The sequence below is a fragment of the Mus pahari genome, chromosome 10 (genome assembly GCF_900095145.1).
Source record: "Mus pahari chromosome 10, PAHARI_EIJ_v1.1, whole genome shotgun sequence".
In the NCBI taxonomy this organism is placed as follows: Eukaryota; Metazoa; Chordata; class Mammalia; order Rodentia; family Muridae; genus Mus; species Mus pahari.
Genome location: NC_034599.1, coordinates 85,987,932 through 86,011,883, shown reverse-complemented (window position 1 = coordinate 86,011,883; position 23,952 = coordinate 85,987,932). Strand labels below are relative to the sequence as shown.

Below are 23,952 nucleotides of genomic sequence, written 5' to 3'. Positions count from 1 at the left end.
CATATGAAAATATGTACATGTATGGAATTGTATTATAATATATCAGGTTATATTATAACACATTATTATGTTATAAATACTGGTATGAACAGTATAGAAGTAGGTTTACATAACTATGTTGGATTTTCTAAAGAGAGAAAGAAATACATTTTCTGTTTCTTACTAATGACTATATTGAGTAATAGTTAATTCCAAGGTAAAGGAAACAGGAACGTTTTTAAAGGTTTTAAATGGGTAGTATTTGTAAAATAACATCAAGTCTTTTGTGTAAATTATAATTACATTTAATGTATAGTTTTATATTAAATTACAATAGCATTTAAATTTCCACAAAAAAATGGGAAGTGAAAGACAAAGTCAAAGCATTTTTTCATAGAGAAAATCATTTCTATGTGTATAAATTCATATAACTGTTTTCCCAAATTCACAGTGAAAACCTTCAGAATGTATAAAAAACAAATACATGACCGAATTCTAAAAAATAAGCTCTAATTTGAGAGCAAAGTCGTACAACAGGGCACACAGGCATCACAGCTGAGTTGATAGAAAGTGATTTCAGTAAAGGAAAAGAAGCCACGGGTGTGTGTGCCTTTTGATTCCTCAGTTTCCATCATCAGTAAGTAGTCCTTAAACCTCAAGAGGAATCTCAGGAGACTACTACCATACTCCTGATCTTTGGTCCTCGTTTCCAGTTCTTTCAAAAAACATGAAATCCTAAAAAACAAAAAAGAGAGAGAGAAAGAGAGAAGAGTTTTCGACAACAAAACAGAACAAATCCCAGATAAAAAGGGAACTTCTCAAAACTAAGCCCCTGCCTGCCTGCCGCAAGAACAATGGGAAGCTATGTAAGTAAGCTCTGCCTTTCTCTTTGCATTTTAAGGACAATCAGTTAAACCCTCCTCCCTTTCTTCTGTTCTGTACCAGTCTGATGACCCCTGACGAATTCTCCTGAGTTTACTTTTTCATATCCCCTGGAAATCTTCCCATCGAACTTCCTAAACTTTTGGTAGTCCTTCCTAGTAATTTCATGTTTCTAGTTACAGGTGTTCCAGACTCAGCTTTTGACTTGGCGCTGGTGGAGCCTTCGCAGTCGGAAACCTTGGCAGGGCGCCAGCTGACTTGCGGTTTGTTTTGAAAGTCAGTTATGTCCAATGGTTTTGCTGGGGCACACAGGTGAAGGGATGATTTGCTGAAGCAGACGCAGGTGGAGGGATGTTTTGATATAACAAACACTTGAAAGGACCCTTAATGAAGAAGTATAGATGACCCCACAGACAGTGGGAAACAGGCACTGAGCATTGGTTTGGTTTGCTCCGCCTCACTATTCTTCCGGCATGTGTTGGTTCACCTTACATAGCCTTGTTGAGCTCAACTTTCTTGGTAATGACACCACTGTGAGAAATTTGCCCAAGAACTGCTCGTGAGGTTCCTGCAGCAGCTTGCTGCCTCTGTGGCCTCACCTCAGGCAGTTTCTCTAGGATTGAACTACTGCTGCTGTTTTGTGCCTGGTGTCTGCCTTTCTAGAGGACTGATCTGCAGCTGCTGAGTGGTATTTGGTGTTTGCTATGGGACGGAACTGCTGCCAACGAAGAACGAGCTCGCCCCCGAAGAACTATTGCTGAACAAGTACACTTCCTCCAAATCCTAATAACTTTTTCTCCCCCACTACCACGGCTGGGTGGTGGGCTAGAGGAGAGGTTGAACTCTTATTAAAAGTAGGTTGCAAAAAATTTATGCCTGCAGGGAGCTCCTGGGCTCTGGGTCAGCAATTCTCTTCTGAACAGGCTTACTGTCTGTTAAATCTTATACATTTGATTTTTTTTCATCTCTTGTTTTCCTTTTTCCCTTCTATCCCATTTGCTAATCACTTGGTTTGAACCATCACAAGTGATGCTTCCTTTCAACCCAATTATCACAGAGTCACCAAGATTTATCTCTATAAACTTGGATTTCCAACAGTTCTGCCAAATTTTAAATGGACAAGTTAAGTAAAGTCCTAATGACCTAGTCTGTGGCTTTAAAAGTTGCCAACTTCCCCAAAACAACAATTTCCCGACTTAGTGATCACTCTAAGCCCCAAGACCTTTGTCTTCTGGGCATACACAATCTCTGTAATCAAGTGTTCTATACTGTGTCTGGAGTCTCATGTTGAATGGTCTTTCAGACACTCAGACACGGTTGAATGGTGAGTACTGATATAAGCAGCTACTCCCTTCATAGGACATCTTGGCACATACAATTTGGTGAATGGTTTCACAATGACTCTAGACAGCCACTGATAAGGGAAGTTAGCAGGGACAGACTCACTATGAGGAAACAAGCACCAAGCATTACAGCTTTCATCTTCACATCCAGGTCTAGCGGGAACTGGATCCCGAAGTTGTCTGCATCCGTGAAGGCCTCTCTCACAAAGCCAGACCACTGCTTGGAAATTTTGCCAACTACTGATTCTTCATCTAGAGATTTGAGCTGCGCAGCAAAAAATAAAGTCATAAGCATTTCCCAAAACTAAAATTGCAAACGTAACTTTCAAAGTCATAATTCAAGAAAACAAATTGTTGCCTTAAATTATATAAAGTGATAAGCACTAAGAGATTGAACTAGGGGGGCTGGAGAGATGGCTCAGCAGTTAAGAACACTGACTGCTTTTCCAAAGGTCCTGAGTTCAAATCCCAGCAATCATGTGGTGGCTCAAAACCATCTTTACTGAGATCTGATACCCTCTTCTGGTGTATCTGATGATAGTTACAGTGTACTTACATGTAATAAATAAATAAATCTTTTTAAAAAGAGAGAGAGAGATTGAACTATTCATTGCATGCTGGCAAAACTAACATTCTCTAGTTTCTGCTAAGATAGATAATACAAATGTTCTTTTAAATGTTTTACTGACACATTGTCTAGAACCACTGGGAAGATTATAAATGTAACTACTGTTCAAATTCTGCTTCAAGAATCTTAGCAGAGGTTTACTGCCACCCATGGGGTAGTGGATGGTATGGGCTCCAGAAATGCAAAAGCCCAGAAAGACCTAAAGGCCAGCTGGTTAGGGGAAGGGTACAACAAGAATCTCCACAGAAGACTGCCAGGGCAGAGATGGAGAAGGGATGGAAAACCGTAGGGTATAAAGAATCCAAAAAGGAAAGGAGGAATGGGAAGTCAAGACTTCCAACATGAAAAGATTCTGATTTAGGTAGCCCTGTGGGAGGAAAGGTCAGGCAGTAGAACAGAACGGGCCCAAACTAAAGCCACTCCCTAGAGAGCACATGGATGCTTCCTGAAGTATCAACACAGGCTTGTGTTCGAGAAGGTATATCCTGTCCAAACTTGCAAAGGTCACCAAAGGTGAGAACAGCCTTCTTTAAAGCCCTTGTCCCAGACAGGATCCTCCATGTAAACAAGGGACATTAGAGGTAGTCACAGCTGATGTGACTGGAGGAGGGTGGCACCTCAGTGTGTTGAAGTCTACCTCTACCAGGCACGAAAACTCACAGGTTACTGCTCAGAGAGTAGCCCTTGCATTCCACTCCCAGGCTAGGCATAGCACACTTTCTGCTCCTTTAGAATTGGGTTTGCTTGGGTGTCTAGGGTGTGACAGAGGACTTGAGTGTTCACCATGGCCAACTGGCTTGGCCTACATGTGCATCCAGTGAGCAGCATCACACAACAAGATGCTGTGGTCACAGTCCTAAGACACACTCTTCTTGAGAGCAGATGGGAGGTCACTGCATGGTCCAAACTGCATGGTCCAAGTTAGAGCCAGCTATAGGAGCTTTATCAATGCCCAGAAACTCAGATGACCTAATGGCCATAATGTGAACCCAGTGCTGTCTGTTTGAAGTCATGAACCATCATAGTTGTTTCAGATATGACTTTATGATAAGCTTCTCTACAACAAATCCTCTTTTGTAATATCCTAATATTTTATGTGCAATACCTACCATTTAAGCTCTTATGTCATCAAGAGCCAAGACTCATAGAGGATAGGAGCTGTAAACAGTACTGGGCAAAGGGCAAAGTGCTTACACATTCTTACATTCCGGATGTGGCGCTTATTTCCTAAATCAGGAAACTAAAAATGTTTTTAAACAGACATTGATAGAAAACTATGGTAATCCTCTATGAGGAAAGTTCCAGGAATGGGTGTCTCTCTCAAAAGATCTTAGTCTTTATTTATCCTTCCCTTGGTGAAATGAGTTGAACAGTAACCAGGTTCTGAGATGAAATGAGATCAAGGCTGCCCAGGTCATGTGACTGCCTTAGGCTCTGGTGTAAAAGCTGTTTGACCACTGCAGTGAGAGAGCTCACGGTCACGCGGCCGTGACTGACCCCTAAGAGTGGGCTTCTGTGATGGACATTGCGGAGGGTGTGCAGGAAGAGGACTCACATCCAGGCAAGATGGAGCAGCAGTTCAGCCTGAGGTTAGCTCCCATTACTGAACATTTACATCCATAAAGTGTTGTCTGGAACCTTCTACTATCTATTTTCAAGCCATTGTTTACTGTGGGTAATAGAAGCTTCGAAAAGTAAATCCTTGACTTAGAAATTAATCATATTGCAATTGTCATTAATAAGGCATAATAATCTGCACTTGGATTCTCAGCGTTCACATAAAAAGATGTCATCTATAAATTCACATAAATAAATGTCTAGGTTCCACCACCTCGAGGGAAAGTCTACACTGGGGTTTTGGGCAAAACTTTAAAAACCGAAAGTGCACCCTTTCCTCTGCTTAGCTGGAACTTGTAATGCAGAATGAGGGAAAAGAGAAGAAAGAGCTAAGGAAGCCCTCTTCCATGGCTTGGTAACTCCTCTATGGAAAACGTCCAATACAAAGTAGAAACATACAGAAGTTAGTCTGTTTGTGTGTGTATCACATGTGTGTAGGTGTGTATGGATGTGCATGTCAGCATGCCTGAGGGTGGGATGCAAGTCCTTAGAGTGGTTGACTGCTGAGGCCTTATTTTTGAGACAGGGTCTCTCACTTGCTGATGCAGCAAGGCTGCACAAGCTGCAGGTGGCCTTTTATCCCCATTCCCCAGTACTGGAAGACAGATGGGCATTTGCATGTATGCCATGCTTCTCATGGATGCTGGGGATGCAAAGGCCATAAGTACAGAGAGCACTTTGTCAACCGAGCCAGCTCCTCACCCAAATACACAAAGGTTGTAAGTACTCCATTTTCATAAAATGTTTCTTTCTTTCTCCTTTTTCCCCCATTACAGACCTCTGCTTTTTATCTACACTGACCTTTAATCAGAGTAAACATTAAGCATTAACCAGATGAGCAGACATCCGTTCACACTATTTAGCTAATGCAATAATAACATCCTATCGGGATACGTTCTTTTCATGTCAGGAAAACGCATCCTGTAGACATTATGATACTTCTTACCTCAAAGTCAATGTCTGAACAGCAGCTACACACAACACATGGACCAACAACTTTCAGAACATCCTGCTTCTTCTCATTTTGGAGAGTGAACTTTGGCAGGCATGGATGCCAGGTCTGAGTCACATAACCTACTGGCACCCCAGGAGGAGCCTGGATTTCTATCTACAAAAGCAAAAGTAGACATTTCATAGGTATACCATCACACCATCCAGGTTTAGTCCATACTTCAAAACCCTTGCTGCTACGGTTACTTCACACCGACCTCCTGGAGGCAGCAGGGGAAGCAGCAGCTACTGCATCTCAGAGGTCTCTCCAGAGTCATGACTTCTTGGCCCAGATTATCCAGGATCCTCAAGGTGAAAGGTCTCGATGCTCCACAGCAGTTTCGGGTACAGCAGTCAGTATCTTCCACTGCAAAGTAGACTCTCTGCCCGAGGCTGTTCTTGATTTCATATTTGTTATTTGTTTCAAAGCCTGTTAAGACTGGGAACATACAGGAAAAAAAATCACACACTCACCACTTGCTGAGGAATAGTGACTCTCTCCTAAGGGAGCAGAGGGATGGTGTGCCTGAGCTTACGAGGAACAGGAGAAAAGGGGAAACAGGGGGTGTGGAGAGGATCTGGACTCAGGAAACCACAGTGGGACAGGAGGAAGAACATTCAGGTAAGAAGGAATGAAGTCCATGTGGGAGACCTCGAAAGAGAGCAAGCTGCCTGCGTCTTCAACTCCATGCACTCTGTCACAAGGGGGCTTCAGTGTCTGGGGTAATGCACACACATACACACCCTTTCTTCACCACTTGAGCAAAGGGAATGGGTGTGCTTGTTTTAAAAGTATGGGTGTAAAAAAGGAGAGTGGAAGGTGAAAGTGAAAGTGAATCTGAACAGGGCTTTGGGTCCAGGGACCCGTGTTTATTATCTAATTATCTATCAAAAGTAGCTAATTCAAAGTGGAAGGGAGGTTTTAGACAAGAGGCTCTTAGCAGCTGTGTCTTCAAATCACAGAGCCTCTAAGGGCTATGACGTCATGGGCCTACAGTGTGGTACTGAGTCCTCTCACCCAGAGAGTTTCCAAAGAAGAGCCTCGCTGTGTTGACTTCCACACTGCTATCTTCTCTTTTTGTTCAGCCAGGAAGACAGAATAAAATTCCTTCCTAGGCCATAGCTCTCTGATACTAGAATTGCGGTTCATCAGAGCCTGCCCCCCAAAATTATTTAAACTTTGCAGAAGCTCACAGTACCCGATGCCATCTGTACTCAAGGCCCTCTGCTCATCTGTGGATGCTCTTTGTCATGATGAATGCAATGAAGAGCCTTTGGTGGGGCTGAAACAGTTTCAGCTCTGCTTTCATGGGAACTTCCTTTCTTTCAATACTTGGCTATCATTCAACTGATTTTTACAGAACAATCTGTTGCTGTTTTAATATCTTAACCTCAGAAATTTTGACCTTATTTATGAAAATTAAAAATATTTTACAGTCTCTAATTTTCTTTGTGATTACTAAATGAATAAATAAAATCTGAAACAACCAACACAATTTTATGTGTATATCTTTCTTATATATTGAGATTTAAATATAGGAAACTCAATAAGGACTGGTGCACAATCAAAATGTAAAACCTGAATGATTTCATTATCTTTGTACTACATATAATATTAAAAAAGTAAATAAAATCATTTTTGTAAAATAATATTTAAGACATTCTGTTTTTTATTTTTTATTTTTTTATTTTTTTAAAGATTTATTTATTATTATATCTAAGTACACTGTAGCTGTCTTCAAATGCACCAGAAGAGGACATCAGATCTCATTACGGATGGTTGTAAGTCACCATGTGGTTGCTGGGATTTGAACTCAGGACCTTCAGAAGAGCAATCGGTGCTCATAACCACCGAGCCATCTCTCCAGCCCACATTCTGTTTTTAAAAAGAACTAAATATTGAAAAATGCTTTAGAATTATTTATATTTCATGATTTATATGTAGAGTTACAGTATCTTAAAGCCTATAGATCTAAGAGGAGCTGTATTAAAGGGTTGCAGCATTAGGAAGGTTGAGAACCACTGTAGGAAAGGCATCTGTGACCTCCTAGCTGGACCTTCCATAGAAGACTGCTGTAGAAAGGTAACTGTCAGGCCTTTATTTGGACAAATTGCTTCTATTCCTATAAATACCATCAACACTACAGATACACACCTTCCAGAAGTTCAATTTGCTGATGAACCAGAATCTGATCAATCTGTTAAAGACAACAAGAAAACACGTGCTTGAAATCAGTTATCAACGTCTCATATTTGATTTGCTTTTCGTTTAAAAGATAATATTTTTAAAAATTACAAAAACATTTGTGGAAAGTATCTACTCCAAGATAACATCTTGGTCAAATAAGATTGATTGGTAACAAATTCATGCCTGTATAAAGCAGCATTCTTTCTAAAAGAAAAGTTTCTCAGGTAATACTCACAATACTTCACTTGAGTTATTAAAACTTTTGTGCTACTAGATTGAAAGATATCATGAGTGATTGAAAAATATCACAAGTGACTGATATCACTTGTAGTACAGATACATTCTTTTCTGGTATCTAAAGGATACTAATTTTATTAACACCTATTTTGAAGTTATTTCATGATCAAATAATTTCTAAAACTTTCTTTGTCCTACAATTTTGAGTACGCTATGGAAAATTAAGTTTGCACAGAGTGTCCACCAGGATGCTCGATTGATTGACAACTGGATGTCTATCATAGCCTATTTGTACGTTCATTGGTTGACTATACTTCCTGCTCCTAGTTCACCTAATGTTCTTCATCAAATAAATGTTAAAGTCATTATCACGTAGTGCAGCTTACTCTTGGCCTTCTTTCTTTATTTGGAGGATTTTAGAAAACTACATCATTCAAAGGACATAAGGAGCAGCATAAATATGAGCTTTATTGGTGCTAAAAATATGATATATTTTGAGGGAGTGAATTGGGGTCAACATGAAAAAACACTGAGTTCAGTACCAAAGTTCAGATTAGAAAGCCAGGTCCACCACTGTGAAAAGTATGTAGCAATTTTTTTTTGGGGGGGGGAGGTACAGTTTTCTCCCAAGAAGTACAATAATTATAACACCTGTGTATCACTGATTTTTCTACAATGATTAAGTGAGGTAATAGATTAACCGATTAGGAACCTGAATTGAAAACAGTGCTAACAGCTATCATTGCCTAGGTAAATTCAAAATTACAGAAAACACAATTACTTTGCACATTAATATTTTTCTTAAAAGGTGAACCTGCGCCGGGCAGTGGTGGCTCACACCTTTAATCCCAGCATTCGGGAGACAGAGATAGGCGGATTTCTGAGTTTGAGGCCAGCCTGGTCTACAGAGTGAATTCCAGGACAGCCAGGGCTACACAGAGAAACCTTGTCTGGGGAGGGGTGGGGGAGGCGAATCTGATGTAGAAGAGTTAGAAGTATTCGTAGAAAATATTAGAAAATATTATTTTATTTCAGATTTTTGTAACTTTTTTTTTTTTTTTTTGGTCTGATCCTCCACCCTAAAAACGTGAAACACATATTTGGTTTTTGCTTTTGTGTTTGCTTTCATGAGTGGTCCATGCATTTGTACTTGCCTGAGTTAAGTATTCCAGCCCCGGTGGACAGTTCAGAGGAGGAGGGGGGGCTGGCATCCATGGGGTCCCTCCAGTCCCACCTGGATGATTATACGCTGGCTGATTTTGGACAGGAAAGCCACTAGGGCCACCACCTGCATAACTTCCTGGTGGGACTGGGTAGCCAGGTTGGGGCCCCGGATAGGGACCCTGAGGCCCTTGGTAGCCAGCCTGAGGTATGGGGTAGGCAGCATGGTCTGAAGGTCCTGGAATAAAAGTGAAATAAGTCATCGTCAGACAGAAAGATCAGTTCATTCGCTGTATCCCAACTCTCTACAAACTGAGCTCTCATCTCAGAAATCCTATAAGATCTATCTGATACGCCAGAAAGATAGGTTCTAATAATTGAGTGTGGGAAAGAAAACAAGCTGTGTCCTAGAGGCAAGACATAAACCTCCTGACGTTTGGTGATAGAACACTCAAAATGAAGACTCTGAGCAAAGCACCCTGAATAGAGACCACCATTCTAGAATTTCAGAAAGACCTGGGAAAGAGTTTTCTTTGTCTCCCTGAGGAAGAGCTGGGACTATATGGACCATTGTTTATCTGCTGGAGCTGAGAAGGATGGTGCTGTGGGCCCTTGGGTACAAGGGGTGTAATTATACATTACCCAGCAAGGGCAGTAGTTCCAGGAAAGGATTGTTTAAGGTAAATATTATCAGGCCACTGCTGAGGGATCCTGGGGTATAATTAAAGATGAATTATTCTTTCTAGTACACTGCAGATCTTGTTTGCCAAGAGTTGTAATCCAGTATATTCCCTGCAGTTTTGCCCATTTAAAAAAAATAATAACAGATATTACCTCCATTTTCTTAAGGTTACAGATTTAAATTTTACAATTTAGCTCCATAGAAGCTCTAGAAAATAGAGTTGATTAACCAAAAAGAATGTAAAAGTTATGAGACAAATTATTTTTGCGTTATCATTTTGTAGTATTAAAATAATTAAATAAGATCCAGTGGCGAGTTCCTGTTACCCACCCCAAAGTTTTGGGTTCCCAAATGAAAGATATATATATATATATATATATATATATATATATATATATATACATACACACACACACACACACACACACACACACACACATACACACATATCTTGCCATGCTCTGGGCCCCATTCCCTGGCTCCTTCATTTTATGTCATTTTATGTGTATGATGTTGTTTGCATATGTGTGTGTGTTTGTGTGTGTGTGTGTGTGTTTGTGTCACCATGTGCATGCATGGTGCCTCTGACATTCAGAAGAGGGCATCGGATCCCCTGAGTTGGCCTTATAGACCATTGTGAGCCACAATGTGGAGGCTGCGAGTCAAACCCCAGTCCTCTGTGAGGGCAGCAAGTGCTTTTCACCACTAAGTCAACTCTCCAGCCCCGTGGAAACTTTTATTGGGGAGGGGGTGGAGGAGAGGAAATGGTTTATTCAGCGTACACCTCCAAATTGCTGTTCATCACTAAAGTAAGTCAGGACTGGAACTCAAGCAGAGCAGGAAGCAGGAGCTGATGCAGAGGCCATGGAGGGATGTTTCTTACTGGCTTGCTTCCCCTGGCTTGCTCAGCCTGCTCTCTTATAGAACCCAAGACCACCAGCCCAGAAAACTCTTAAACAACTAACAGCTAGAGAACAGGAGGTCAAGTTATACCTGTGTGTTTCATATACTCTATGAAGGAATGATTACAGTGAGCTTCACTCACTGTATCTATCAACAGAGTAGGTACTACATAGAAATGGAATATTCAATTTATTGATATTGCGCTATGTGCATCAATGTTTTCACACTGAGACATGCAAAGGTTAATACTTAGCACCCACAATTGATAAATAGAAAACTTCTGACAAAATTCACGTCTCTAAGCCTCAACAAGGTTTAGAAAAAGTACTACAGCTCAGAAAGCTCTATAATTGCCTTTGTAATTTCTGTCATCACAAAGGGTTATTAAGCATAAATATAAGAAGTCTTTCATATAGAATTCAGGGGTAGAAGCAGGAGAACTGACTCAAGAGAGCTACAGTCTAACAAACATTTGCACTGACATGAAGGAGAAGATCTATGAGCAAGATAGCCGCAAAGAAGGTGGGTGCTTTACGTGGATTACCTCATGCGGATGTCTAAAGCATGAGAAAGGAAGCACTCAATATGAAAGCCTGATGAGAGGTGTTTCAGGTGGAAGGAAATGGAATGTCAAAACCCTCTTCATGGCAAAAGTCTACCAAGCTACCTACTTCAAGTTAACTATGAGTCGGAGTGAAACATTCTTTAACTCTCTTCCTTACATTTTTTATCTCTGTGGGAACTGACCTAACACCAGTTCCTTATCAAGGCAGAGGGTTTCAAACCTTGTCTTCGTATTGGAAGCACCTGATAAATGCTCCCGAGCTCACAGGCCTGCTAGTGTGCTTGTCCTGATATGTCTAAGTTACTCTAAAGTGAATGTGGCCGATACTTACAAGATAAGAGTCTTAGGGTTTAGCCAGAACATACTCTTTTATTTTAAACATCTAGATAAGATCTAGGATCCACAGAACAGTTTCCAAGACAATTTGTTTGCTCAGCAAAGAGAACAGAATGCATACCACTCTTCTGCCCAATGAGAATTCCTTGATGCTAATCTCCAGGCTGCTCCCTGAAGATGTGGGTAGCCTGCTACTAGAAAATCTGGGTAAACCATCTATCTGGCCATTTGCAAAGATCAGGTAATGCTGACAACTGCATTTGCTAAACGAAAAATCTTTCAATTACTTTATGCATTGGCTCAAAATAAGACAAAATTTGTATCCCTTGTATATAACGATATGATGTGTCTATTTTTCTGAGACACAAAAAACAATAATCATGATTACAACATAAAGGTTATTATTTTTTACATTTTTATGAGTTGTGGGGATGGGATTTATGTTCTCACACATGTAAGGCAAGCATTCTACAAATTTGCTCCTCCCAAGTCTTACCTGTGTTTCTTATGTTAAGTTGGACTTTGGCTAAATGTTTGGCCTTGATCCTACCATCTCCTTGCTACGGCTTACTATGCCCTGGGTTTATAGACTCACATCTTTAGGCTTGGCTAAGAATAAAGCTGTCTATCATATATGTCATAAAGTGGAAACAAGAACCCTAGTTTGCTTCCAGTGATAAGCAATCTTGTCATTTGTCTGTTACTTTTCAATTAATTCCCAGTTCTCTATGACTCAAAACACTCATGGAAAACTTTTCAAATTCTCAAGACTTGATCTCAGTCTTCACAGCAAATGATCAGTTGACAAAATTAATTCTTAATTGTGTATTTTAAGTGACACATTGTTGCTCGATATAAACATACTGTTGATTTTACAGTTCTTTACAACCTCTCCTGCCCTCTATAAAAAATACTTCTATGGGTTCAGCAGTTAAGAGCACTGACTGCCCTTCCAGAGAACCCAGGTTCAATTCCCAGAATCCACATGGCAGCTCACAACTGTCTATAACTCCAAGACTGGTACTCTCACACAGACATGCAAGCAAGACACCAATGCATACAAAATAAAAATAAATGCATTTAAAAAATATTCCTATAGAAAACATGGAACAAAAGGATATCAAAAAGAATAAAGTTGTCAAAATTCCTTTAATGCAATTTCATGTAAAAGAATTACTAAAATAAAGACAAGTGTGCCCTGACCCCCATTTCTTTCTCTCCCGTCCAACTGTCAATTGGTTAGTATTATGTTTCTTCTGCAACAGTATTTTACCTGGTGGATATGGAGGGGCATACCCAGCTGGCATATATGTTCCTGGGTGGGGAGCCTCAGTTTGCTTGCCTGGAATTCAGGAAGAGACACGTGCATGTCAGCTTAAATGAGATGTTTCAGGAAGAGAAGGACACAGAACCGAGGACATGTGTGATGCTGAACTGAGCCAGGAAAAGTAGATTCAACACATGAGTTCTGCTCGTAGAGGAGCTAATATGGAGACCTTTGTTCTAAACATACTGTGAAAACTGATTCATACAGTTGAAAGAATTGTATGTATTTTATGTTTTTTGAAATATAGCATACATAACTTAGAAAAAGCATTGACCTATCAGAAAGCTATCACTCGAAGATATTTTATTTTACTTTTATGTATTTATATGTATATATATATAACTATATGAATATAATGAGAAAAAAAGTGATTTTTGTCCCAGTGGTCAAATGAATTTCTCTAAGCTGAATAAATTACTAGCATGTAAAATAGCTTAAGTCTACACAAAATTTCATTTCAATGGCTTTTATTTTGTTTTATGAAAATTTAGGTTGCTATGAAAGTCATTAAGAAATAAGTAGTCTGGCCTGAAGGTTGTAGAATATGTAGATTGTGGTGAGATATGTGTATTTTTATCAACAAAGAAGAAAGAGAAAGGAAAAAAAAAAACATTTCAGAGAAAATGATTTGACTAGTATTATTTCCAAAGATATATAATTCTTTTACTCTCAGAATGTAAAATTTAACAAGGCAAAATATTTTACTGTAGACTTCACAAATGTTATTTTAGAATTTTACTGAGAGGAAATAAAGATTAAGAGCAATATGATCAATATCATTAAATCCTATAGGATGTATATGTTGTAAAACACATCATCAAAGTAAACATCTGAACATCTTTCAGAATGAACTGATATAGGAAATGTTATTCTTTAATTAGTGTGTCAAGAATAATCACTATACATATAAAAGGTGCCAAAAAGCCCAGAAAAGTTCTTTGGATACAATATAGTATGATCTGCACAGTGCATGTCACTGTAAGCCTAACATATATCTCTTTCTCTGTGGCTTCCTTGTTATTAAGTAAATGGTACCATGGATATTTCTGTCTATCTTCTCTGTGCTGGAATACTAAATAAAATACTGAAGACAATAACATAACAATGAATCAGAAAAGTAATTTCAGGAACTGAATGAAGCATTACAACCAAGTGTTACCTTAACAGATGATATTATAAAGAAGAAAAAGTATATATTTGTCATAAACTACTTACTGTGGTTTTCCATGATTTGAACAGTTTCTGAAAAAAGAATAACTGGTGTTAGTTCATTATCTACAATTTATAGGAGAGATGTGACTGTTCCAATGTGTTCACAAACTATTCAGGCACAGGGCTGGTTCATACTCCTGATTCATCTAGGCCGATCACACATTTGTGTTTCATCCTTTCCCTACACTCTTGTTCCCAGTAGGACTGCAGAAGTGTTTTTACCGGTCCTGATTGGTGGTCACATTCCTAAGAGTCTTTGGAAAGTGTATCCAAGGAGGAACACTGTGAAAGACCCTGCATCTGGCAGCAGAACTTAAATGGTCAGTCTTCACAACCTGTACTTTTTTTTTCAAAATTTTATTAGATATTTTCTTCGTTTACATTTTAAATGCTATTCCAAAATCCCCTATACCCTCCCCCAACCCTGCTCCCTTACCCACCCACTCCCACTTCTTGGCTGGCATTCCCCTGTACTGGGGCATATAAACTTTGCAAGACCAAGGGGCCTCTCTTCCCAATGATGGCCGATTAGGCCATCTTCTGAACATATGCAGCTAGAGACACGAGCTCTGGGGGTACTGGTTAGTTCATATTGTTGTTACACCTATAGGGTTGCAGACCCTTTCAGCTCCTTGGGTACTTTCTCTAGCTCCTCCGTTGGGGGCCTGTGTTCCATCCAATAGACGACAGTGAGCATCCACTTCTGTATTTGCCAGGCACTGGCATAGCCTCACAAGAGACAGCTTTATCAGGGTCCTTTCGGCAAAATCTTGCTGGCATATGCAATAATGTCTGCAGTTGGTGACTGATTATGGGATGGATCCCCGGGTGGGGCAGTCTCTGGATGGTCCATCACAACCTGCACTTCTTAAAAGAAGCATGTGGCCCACATAGGAGCCTCTGAGCTTGGCTGCAGGAATGGTCCCCCAGGAGAGCAGAAGTTTCCAGGGTACAGAGTTGGAATCTAGAATCCAAGTTCTATGTGGACTGTGCTGCCTAACCCAAGCCACAAATCTGAGAAAATCTGGTATTCTGCTCTGTAAATTAAAAGTTGCTTTTTAATAAAGGAGTCTGGTTAAGGTTCTAAGAAGCCCAGACAGCTGACAATCCAAGCGACTCCGTGTGTCTATTTCTGCAGCAGCATGCAAAATATCTACTTGATACTGTTCCATTCCCAGTAGCTGGATCCCATCTTAGCTTTCTCTGCTCTATCTAGTCACCATATTCTGGACTCTAAATGGCAACTCATTCCATGTCTACTGGTTACATCTGTAATGAGGCAAAAATTCTGAGACTCAAAACTTTTTTCCTGGACTCTCATGAACGTAGTTGGCAGCCCCTTTTCTCTGGCACACCCCAGCGTTGACTGTCCTTTTACTAACTCCCTCTACTCTGCAATTCCAAGTGACAAAACATTCAATCAATGTGACAATCAATTAATTACATAAGTAATTAATGCCAGTGTTCTCAAGAAACAAATGCCACCTTCTATACCGTTTCAAAATTTTCTTTTAGCACAGACAATTTTAAGTTTAAAATTTCATATCTTGGTGAAATACCTAAGATTTCTAAGTATTAATACCACAGTTATATGTACTTTATATGCAAGAAGTTCGGCACCGGTTTAGTAAATCTCCAATAGATTTACTCTACTCTATAATAAATCTAAAAAAAAAAAAAATTGTGTTAATCACTCAAATTTCTGTATTTACTTCGAACAATAGGTACATTAGTTTGCATCAACTGGCCAGTATCCAGCTCCAATGGCTTTCATCAACCCTTAAATGCAGAAATACAAATATTCGTGTTTTTCTCCAACTAATCCATAGGGCTAATAATGAATTAATAGGCTTATGTAATCACAGTAGACTAAAATGCAATATAGGGATATGTTAATCCCTCAGAAATCATCATATACATATACAAATATATGTGTGTATATATATATATATATATATATATATATATATATATTCACACACACATTTTCTCAACATCACATTTTTATTATAAAAGCTTATGTACTGAAAGGAATATCGGTTTTCATAAAACATGCCAACAATACCTTAACTGATGCATCAGACTGAAAGACAAACAAATCTTGGTCTAGAGATAGATGCTATCTCTTATTTAATATGTATGCTAAACGACCCTCAGGTTTTTAGCTGCACCACTTATATTTTTAAGACATTTATTTTTGTACACGTTTGAGTGGTTTTACTTGCATATATATATATAGAATGAGCCTGCTTTATGAGAAGGCCAGGAGAAGGCTCTCCATGCTCTGGAACTGAAGTTACCAGTGGTTGGAAGACATGATGTGCATGCTGGAACCCAGAGGTTGTGCAAGATCCACAAACTCCCTTAACCACTGAGCCATCTCTCCAGCCCCATGTTCCTTATATCTTGTGTCATTGTTTAATACACTTAGCTTACAAAGGTCTATGGCCTCAACTAAACAAGAACTTTAAGGGACTGTAGTTTTGTGTTATTTTCATCTTGTATCAGTCAAACAAATTTATGTTTCTCACAGTTGTTAAACAAAGCCCAAAACTAGAAAAGAAAATCCTTTCATAGTTACTGAATTCCAATTATAAAATAAGACCAGAGCTCTTTCCCTAACTCAGCCAATGTTCGAGATAAACCAGCTCAACAGTTCAAACTTTTAATTAATTTTTTAATTAAAACTTTTTTGCAAAACACAAGAAAACCAAGAAGGAAGACCATCATGTGGATACTTCATTCCTCCTTAGAATAAGGAACAAAATACCCATGGAAGGATATAGGTACAGAGACAAAATTTAGAGCTAAGATGAAAGGATGGACTATCCAGAGACTACCCCATCAGGGAATCCATNCCATCATCAGCCACCAAACCTAGATACTAATGCACATGCCAGCAAGATTCTGCTGAAGGTACCCTGATATTGCAGCCTCTTGTGAGGCTATGCCAGTGCCTGGCAAACACCGAAGTGGATGCTCACAGCCAGCTATTAGATGGAACACAGGGTCCCTAATGGAGGAGCTAGAGAAAGTACCCAAGGAGCTGAAGGGGAGTGCAACCCTGTAGGTGAAACAACAATATGAACTAACCAGTACCTCCTGAGCTTGTGTCTCTAGCTGCATATGTAGCAGAAGATGGCCTAATGGGCCATAACTGGGAAGAGAGGCCCCTTGGTCTTGCAAACTTTATATGACCCAGCACAAGGGAAGGCNAGGGCCAAGTAGTGGGAGTGGGTGGGTAGGGGAGCAGGGGCAGGGGGGGGGGATAGGGAACTTTCGGGATAGCATTTGAAATGTAAATAAAGAAAATAATAATAAAAAAAACCTTTTTTTTCTTTTCACTGTGGTATACATGCAAACATATAATACCTACATGTAAACATAGATGTACACATGCATGCATACCACACACAGTGAAAAGAAAAATGTGTATATATGTTTATATGTGAATACTGTATGTTTGCATGTATACACATGGGCTATAGTTTAGAGAGCTGAAATGGACCCTGGTATGTTCCTCTATTATATTTTAACTTAAGTATTGAGGTAGGTATTCTACTGAACCTAGAACTTGCCAATCCATGATAGTCTATCTAGCCAGCTTGACTATGAAAATCTTTGTTGACAAATATTTCTTCCTAGGATGTGGAAAGAGGGTAATTCCTAAGCCATGTCAGGTGGACTTAAGAATGTGGTGGGGTAAGATTCTGTTTGCATAATGTGACCAACTAAGAAGACACTGGGTTTGTTTGTCTTGGGGCTAAAGAACATTTCCTCCTTGCACAAAAATCCCCAAAGTATGGTCACTTGTCTCTCCTTGATGTTCTCTCATTACTCTGGTCCATAATTTTGAGGCTTTATCTATGTTCGTGAGAAGCACCCATGAGAAAAACTGCTGCAGAGTAAAATGTTGGGATCTCCTCCTCGTGAAGTGTTTACATCCCAAGCTTTAAAATGCTATATGTGGGCTCTAGAGAAAAACATTAGGTTGCCACTAAGCCTGTGCATGTGCCGCTTAAAATAGAGACCTATGTGTGCAATGGATGACGGCATTTACCACATGGCTGCCTACCCAGACTGCTCTCCTTAGCTGGAGAAGCAGTGCTCTGCCTTCTTCAACCTTAGTGGAGCTATGTCAGCTCACATGTCACCCGGCTTTAAAAATAACCTGGAATTGTGTTCTCATTTGAAGCAGGACACTCATTATTTTAACCTGATAACTTTTAGATAATGTTTTCTGCTCTTGCTTTTTTTTTTTTTTTAGGTGATTTTTCTGACAAAGAAAATGATATTTATGATATACCCAAAGGGAGAAACGTTTCTAATAAATAGATATAAACTGCACCAATGATTTGCAATTACCCAGAACAAATGAGAACCTTCAAGAAATATGCTGATTACTACTTTCTTCTTTGTAGCCATATTACGTGTTACATTTATGAAAAACTATGGCACTCTATACATATTAATGAAAGTATATATAAATAGAATTATTTGTAATTTCTGTTTTATTATTATTATTATTAGAACCACAAATTCCCATTTCCTTTCTAGCTTTTTCAGTTAACAATTTTAATTAAGTAATGCTCATTTTTAAGTGTGTATGAGGCAGGCAAGCATTTGTCTACGTATGCTTGCATGTGCACAGACATGGACTGAGGTTTAGAGAGCCAAAGCTGACCTCTGGCATCTTCCTCAATTGTACTTCACTTTCTTTCCTGAGGCTGGGACTGCCACTAAACCTGACGCTGGCCAATTCTACCTAGTCCATCTAGTGAGCTTGACTATTACGGGGGCCATGGTCTTTGCTTCTGCAAGCTGGGACTGCAGGCATTGGCCACAACTGTTGGGCTTCTATGTGGAATTCTGGTAACTCCCATCTCCAACCTTCATGTTTGCACAGTATGCACTTTATCCACTGAGCCATCTCCTCAGTTCTTTTCTGGGTTTTCTCTTAAGTGTAAAGCATCCCCACCTGGGACAAGGGAAACACCACAAGGGACTATGATCATGTCTTCAAGACTCAGACATGATTCAGTGAACACCTATCTCATGAGATCTTGAAATCTCTATTGATTTTAAAAAGTATTTTTTAAAAATGGACAGAAGTAGCTGACCCCTGTTGTTGCATTAGGGAAGACTGAAAGACGCTGAGGAGAAGGGTGATCCTGTAGGAGGATCAGCAATCTCATTTAATCTAGACCCTTGAGATCTCTCAAACACTGGACCACCAAACAGACAGCATCCACCAGCTGATAGGAGGCCCCCAACACACATACAGTAGAGGACTTCCGGGTTTGTGTTCATTCAGCGATGATGCACCTATCCATCAAAATACTGGAGGCCCCAGGGAGTTTAGAGGTCAGGTAGTGTCCAGGATGGGGACATCCACGTGGAGACAGTGTGGGGTGGGGAACAGTCGGAAGGTGGATGGGGAGGGGCGGGGAATTATATGGAGTATTAAAAATAATTTTTTAAAAAGCATTTTGGAGTATTATAACATCACCTGTGCCTAAAAATAAGTAGGTTGAGGCTCTTTAACCAGAATTTTCCTGTTGGTGCATACATAAGAACAAATGCCTTCCTGTAAATCACCCAATGTACAAGTTAATCCAGACCATCTTTCTCTTCACAGACCAAATGTCAACATGTGCCTCTACACAACTCAGTAATGCTCTACTGTTTTAAAACCATTATTAGAATCTCGAAGAGCTGAACAATTGAGTGAGAGATTTCATGGTGGGCAGAGGAAAAAAAAAATGTGATAGGAAAAGTGGTAAGGCAAAATTGTGACAATAAGTTACATAGCAAATAATTTCCAGGTACTTTTGTTTGTGGTTTAGCTACAAATCAAATAATTTTAAGGTACTTTTCAGTTACAGTTTTAGGTAGGTTTTGTACTTTTGGAAAGGTTTAGTAAATACTTACAAGGAAACACATTCCATCTGTCAAATTGTGGGTTCCATGATTGCCAAACTGAGGCAGATGAATATGCAAATATATTTCCACAAATGGTTCAATGCATTTCCACAATGCTGCAAGGCATTGGTGAGCATTTGGGGAAACAGAACCCGTGACTGTGCACTTGTACCAGAAGTACATTGCTTACAAATGCAATGTCCTTTGAAATAGAAAGCTTCCTTCTCAAAATCCACATCACTATTTCATGACCACAAAAAGCAAACAAGCTTTGAATGAAACATGGGCAAAGCTTTGAATGAAAATAGATTATACACCAGCTAGAAGTGATTGAAAACATAGCTGTCAAGTGTTCTACAAAAATAAGAAGTAAATTTAAAGAAGTAAAGAATACATCTCAAAACCCAGTTACTCTTACTGGAGTTCCGGCATGATGTCAACATAGCCTTCTAGGAAGCCCATTGATTTTACATTAATTTGAGATTTTTTTTTTCTTTTCTTTTCTTTTTTTTTTTTTCTTTTTGCTTACTTAGACATGAAACCCCTGAGTCCACTGAGCCAAGGTTGTGATGAATTAACACAGCTCATTTCCATAGCTTCATATTACTATATCTGGTTCAATGAAAACAAACAAACAAACAAATGGCTTCCAACTTTCTAACAAATGAAATTTGTTGGCAAGTATTTTAAAGGGCACCCCGTTATGTAACACAGCAAAGCCTAGGGTTCCAGTTTATTCTTGGGGTCAATCGTTTAGTAACTAGGTCAGTTTTTTCCCCCAAAAAAAATTTAATTTGAAAAATACAAAGAACACTTGTTAACACACATTAACTAAATAGATGGTTTCACTGAGTTCTATTTATTTAATACTGTACTACAATAGTGTGTTGTGTACACACAAGCAAATATACTTATATAAATATTTCCTGAAGAAATATGCACTTTATGAACACCCTGTGTTTTCAAGGGGGTATTCATGGATACCACAGAGTCTATTCTGTCTACACTGTGTACATAGTACAAACACTGTTTACAGTGTACATATAGACAGCAAAAAGTCTTTAAGTCTATACTATAGACCATGCAAACTTCTATACAAACACTTCAACCAGTAAACCTGTAGACCCAGGACTAATAAGAAAACTAAGTATAGTGCACATATACTGAAAGTACTGTGCGTAAAAATGATGATGTTAGAAAGGTTTATAGGGGCACAGGTTTATATAGCAGTGGCTGCGGTGCCATTAAGACAGGTAAAAATCACAAAGAAAAGTATCTATCATAAGCCAGGCCACGGAGCTAAGGCTGCTGGTGTGTCCACTGACACTACAAACAGGTGATGTTGCTCAACTTGAGGCCCTGAAGCTAGAATTTCACGTTATTCAGGGGAAATGAGCAATCTCTGAGTTACACAGCTGAGGAGATGGAGGTCATGCTGCTCTGTCCGGAAGCAGGGAATCTATCTGGCTTACCAACAGTCTTTTTTTATTTTAATGTTTGTTCATTATTCAAAGCGGCACAATTGTTGTAAGTATCCAGGTAGAAAGCTCTGATGTTAGGAAAAGTCAAGAAGGAACCGCCCCCCCCCCCAACCAGGTGCCTGCGGTGCTTTTTATTAAGTTTCACTGGTTCGCTGGTACCCAGTATTTAGTTCCAACTGCTCAGCCTCTAAGCCGGAAGAAGAGAGTGTAATTGTTTGGGAAGAAAGTGTAATTGTTTGTCTTGGAACAGAGAAGTGGCCCCGGACCCAACTTCCAGGAATAAAATTACAGAAATCAAGCCACACAGGAACCAGGGGGAGAGTTGCAGGCATGGGGGCTGTGTCAAGTATTTCATATAATAAAAGCTCGTTTCCACCTTTCCACTTGGTTCTTTATCAAGCTTATATTAACTGATTCAAAAGTGAGAACTCTTTTTGTTGTTGTTTTGGTTGGCTTTCCTGTTTTGTTTCCTTTGTTTTTCACCAGACAGAGTTTTTCTTGTGTAGCCCTGGCTGTCTGAGAACTTGCTCTATAGACAATCTGTAAGTCTTTTACTGTAAACATTTTCAGGGAAGAGATGACTGTACAAGAAAAAGAACTGTCAGAGTCCAAGGTATGTAACAGAAGACTGAATGTACACCTAGTGGTCTTACCCATTCTGACCTTTACCCCCTTACATTCCCTACTTTTGTATTCTAGAATGCTATGTATAGTTTTTCTACCCACAATCCCAAAGAGCACCTGGGTTAAAGAGCTAGCAGGCTCTTCGAACGGTTTCTCTTTTATTTCCCCTTCCCTTTCCTGCAACGGGAATCCAACTTGGGCTCGGCTCATTTGAAAAGAGCGCTACCACAGACCTACAAGTGAGCCCAGCTTTTTGCTTTCGCTCTGTGAAGCAGTGTGCTAAACTGGAAACGATCCCGTGGGAACTAGCGAAGAAGGGTCACGAGTGTGGATCGCCTAGCGGCGGCGGGGACAACAGAGCTTCTGGCTGAGTTCCCTCCCCACTTCCGGGGTCACAAGCCCAGGTCTTTCGGCCATTGCTCCCAGTCTCCAGACGCAACCTCGGCCGCCCGAGCAAACCGCCTCCAGCCCTTGCTCCTGCTCGCCCTCCACCCACCCCGCGCCCCATCACCGTACCCCGCTCCCGTGCGCGCACGGACCGCGAGCTCTGTCCGAGACCGCACAGAATGCGGGACTCACCTGAGGTTCCTTCTGCTCTGAAGTCCGTGAGTCCCAACCCCTTGCTAGTGGCGCAGCAGTAGCCCAGCTTTCCCTAAAGCCTTGCAGAGGGACTCACTCTGGATGAGGCGAGCTCTGACAGCACTCCAGAATCCTCCAGCTGCGCCCAAAGGCCAGGCAGGACCTTGCCCGCCCCGCCCACGAGCAAGACAAAAGGAAGTGGGATTTTGATGGCCTTGGAAAGGAAGGCTATTCATCACCTGGGGAGTGGCCTCTTCTCGGAACTTTCTTTACACTGCCTGATCTCAACCACCCAACCTATTTGGGTACTGTGCGGATAATCGGGCTTCCTCAAAATTACTTTCCTGCGGTGCACACTTTCCTAAGTGTGCATCAATTACCACATCTGTTCCATCAGCCCTGTTTGCACTTTCAAGTTTGTTGATCTCTTTCCTAGCAGATTTCTCTCCTCTTTATAAAAATCGTATGAGTTTTATAAAACCGTTTAATGCCGTTTGCTGTTAGCAATCTTTGCTTTCTTTTTACTACAGTCTGTGGAAAAGTACCATCCTTAACTAGAAAACATTCAGGTTTGGCTTGAACTCTGTGGTTCACTCACCAGAAAAATCAGCATCTGTTTTGTTTAGTAAAATGGTGCTTCTTAAATTACAGTCGAGAAGAATCACCCAGCTGAAACTCCATTAGAAGGTCATGCCTTCAAAGATTCAGACTTAGTATGCCTCGTGTGGACATTTCTAAGAAATTTCCCTATGACACGGAAGGTATTTCCCCCCCCCCCGCCTGCATTTTATGCATCATTTGGTAGTCTTGGGGGAGGGGGGATTATGAAAGGATGATGAAAGGGTTACAGGTGAATTTTGAGTCGTGAGCTCACTCTTCTCTCCCCGTGATTGGTGCATTTCTAAGTATATTCAACTAAAAATCTGGGGAGCATTTTGGAAGGGCCCCACTACTTGCATATGTGTAGATTTCTGGATGTACATAAATACCAGTATGCATAGAATATATTGTTCTCCCATTGAAAGCCACGATGCATGGAAAAATAGACCTCACCTAAAAAGAGTCTGAGACCGTGGCACTCCAATGCTGGAGAAACGAACCCGGAACTTAACATCGCTCAAGGTGATTTGTAACTTCTACTGGCTTGCTGTTAGGCACTCAGGATGTTTATCTTTATTCTTTACCTGATTTCATACTCGGACCAAACAAGGATTTTCACTGTCCTCTCTTTGCATAAATGGGATCATTTCATTTGAATTTTAATTTAAGCAGTTGAAGTTTTTGTTTGTTTGTTTG

The 23,952-nt window shown here is 40.1% G+C and overlaps 1 protein-coding gene across 1 annotated transcript; it reads right to left on the bottom strand.

The window, feature by feature from the left end:
* Positions 1–383: 383 nt before the first annotated feature.
* LOC110328027 (phospholipid scramblase 1) lies at positions 384–22,836 on the bottom strand. The gene is made up of 9 exons (XM_021207378.2): positions 22,657–22,836; positions 14,054–14,080; positions 12,785–12,853; positions 9,019–9,263; positions 7,595–7,637; positions 5,658–5,878; positions 5,396–5,557; positions 2,308–2,469; positions 384–714 (listed from the first exon to the last, which is right to left on the bottom strand). Exons 2-9 carry the CDS (start codon positions 14,064–14,066, stop codon positions 658–660), a joined length of 972 nt encoding a protein of 323 aa, XP_021063037.1. The 5' UTR covers positions 14,067–14,080; positions 22,657–22,836; the 3' UTR covers positions 384–657.
* Positions 22,837–23,952: the final 1,116 nt, after the last annotated feature.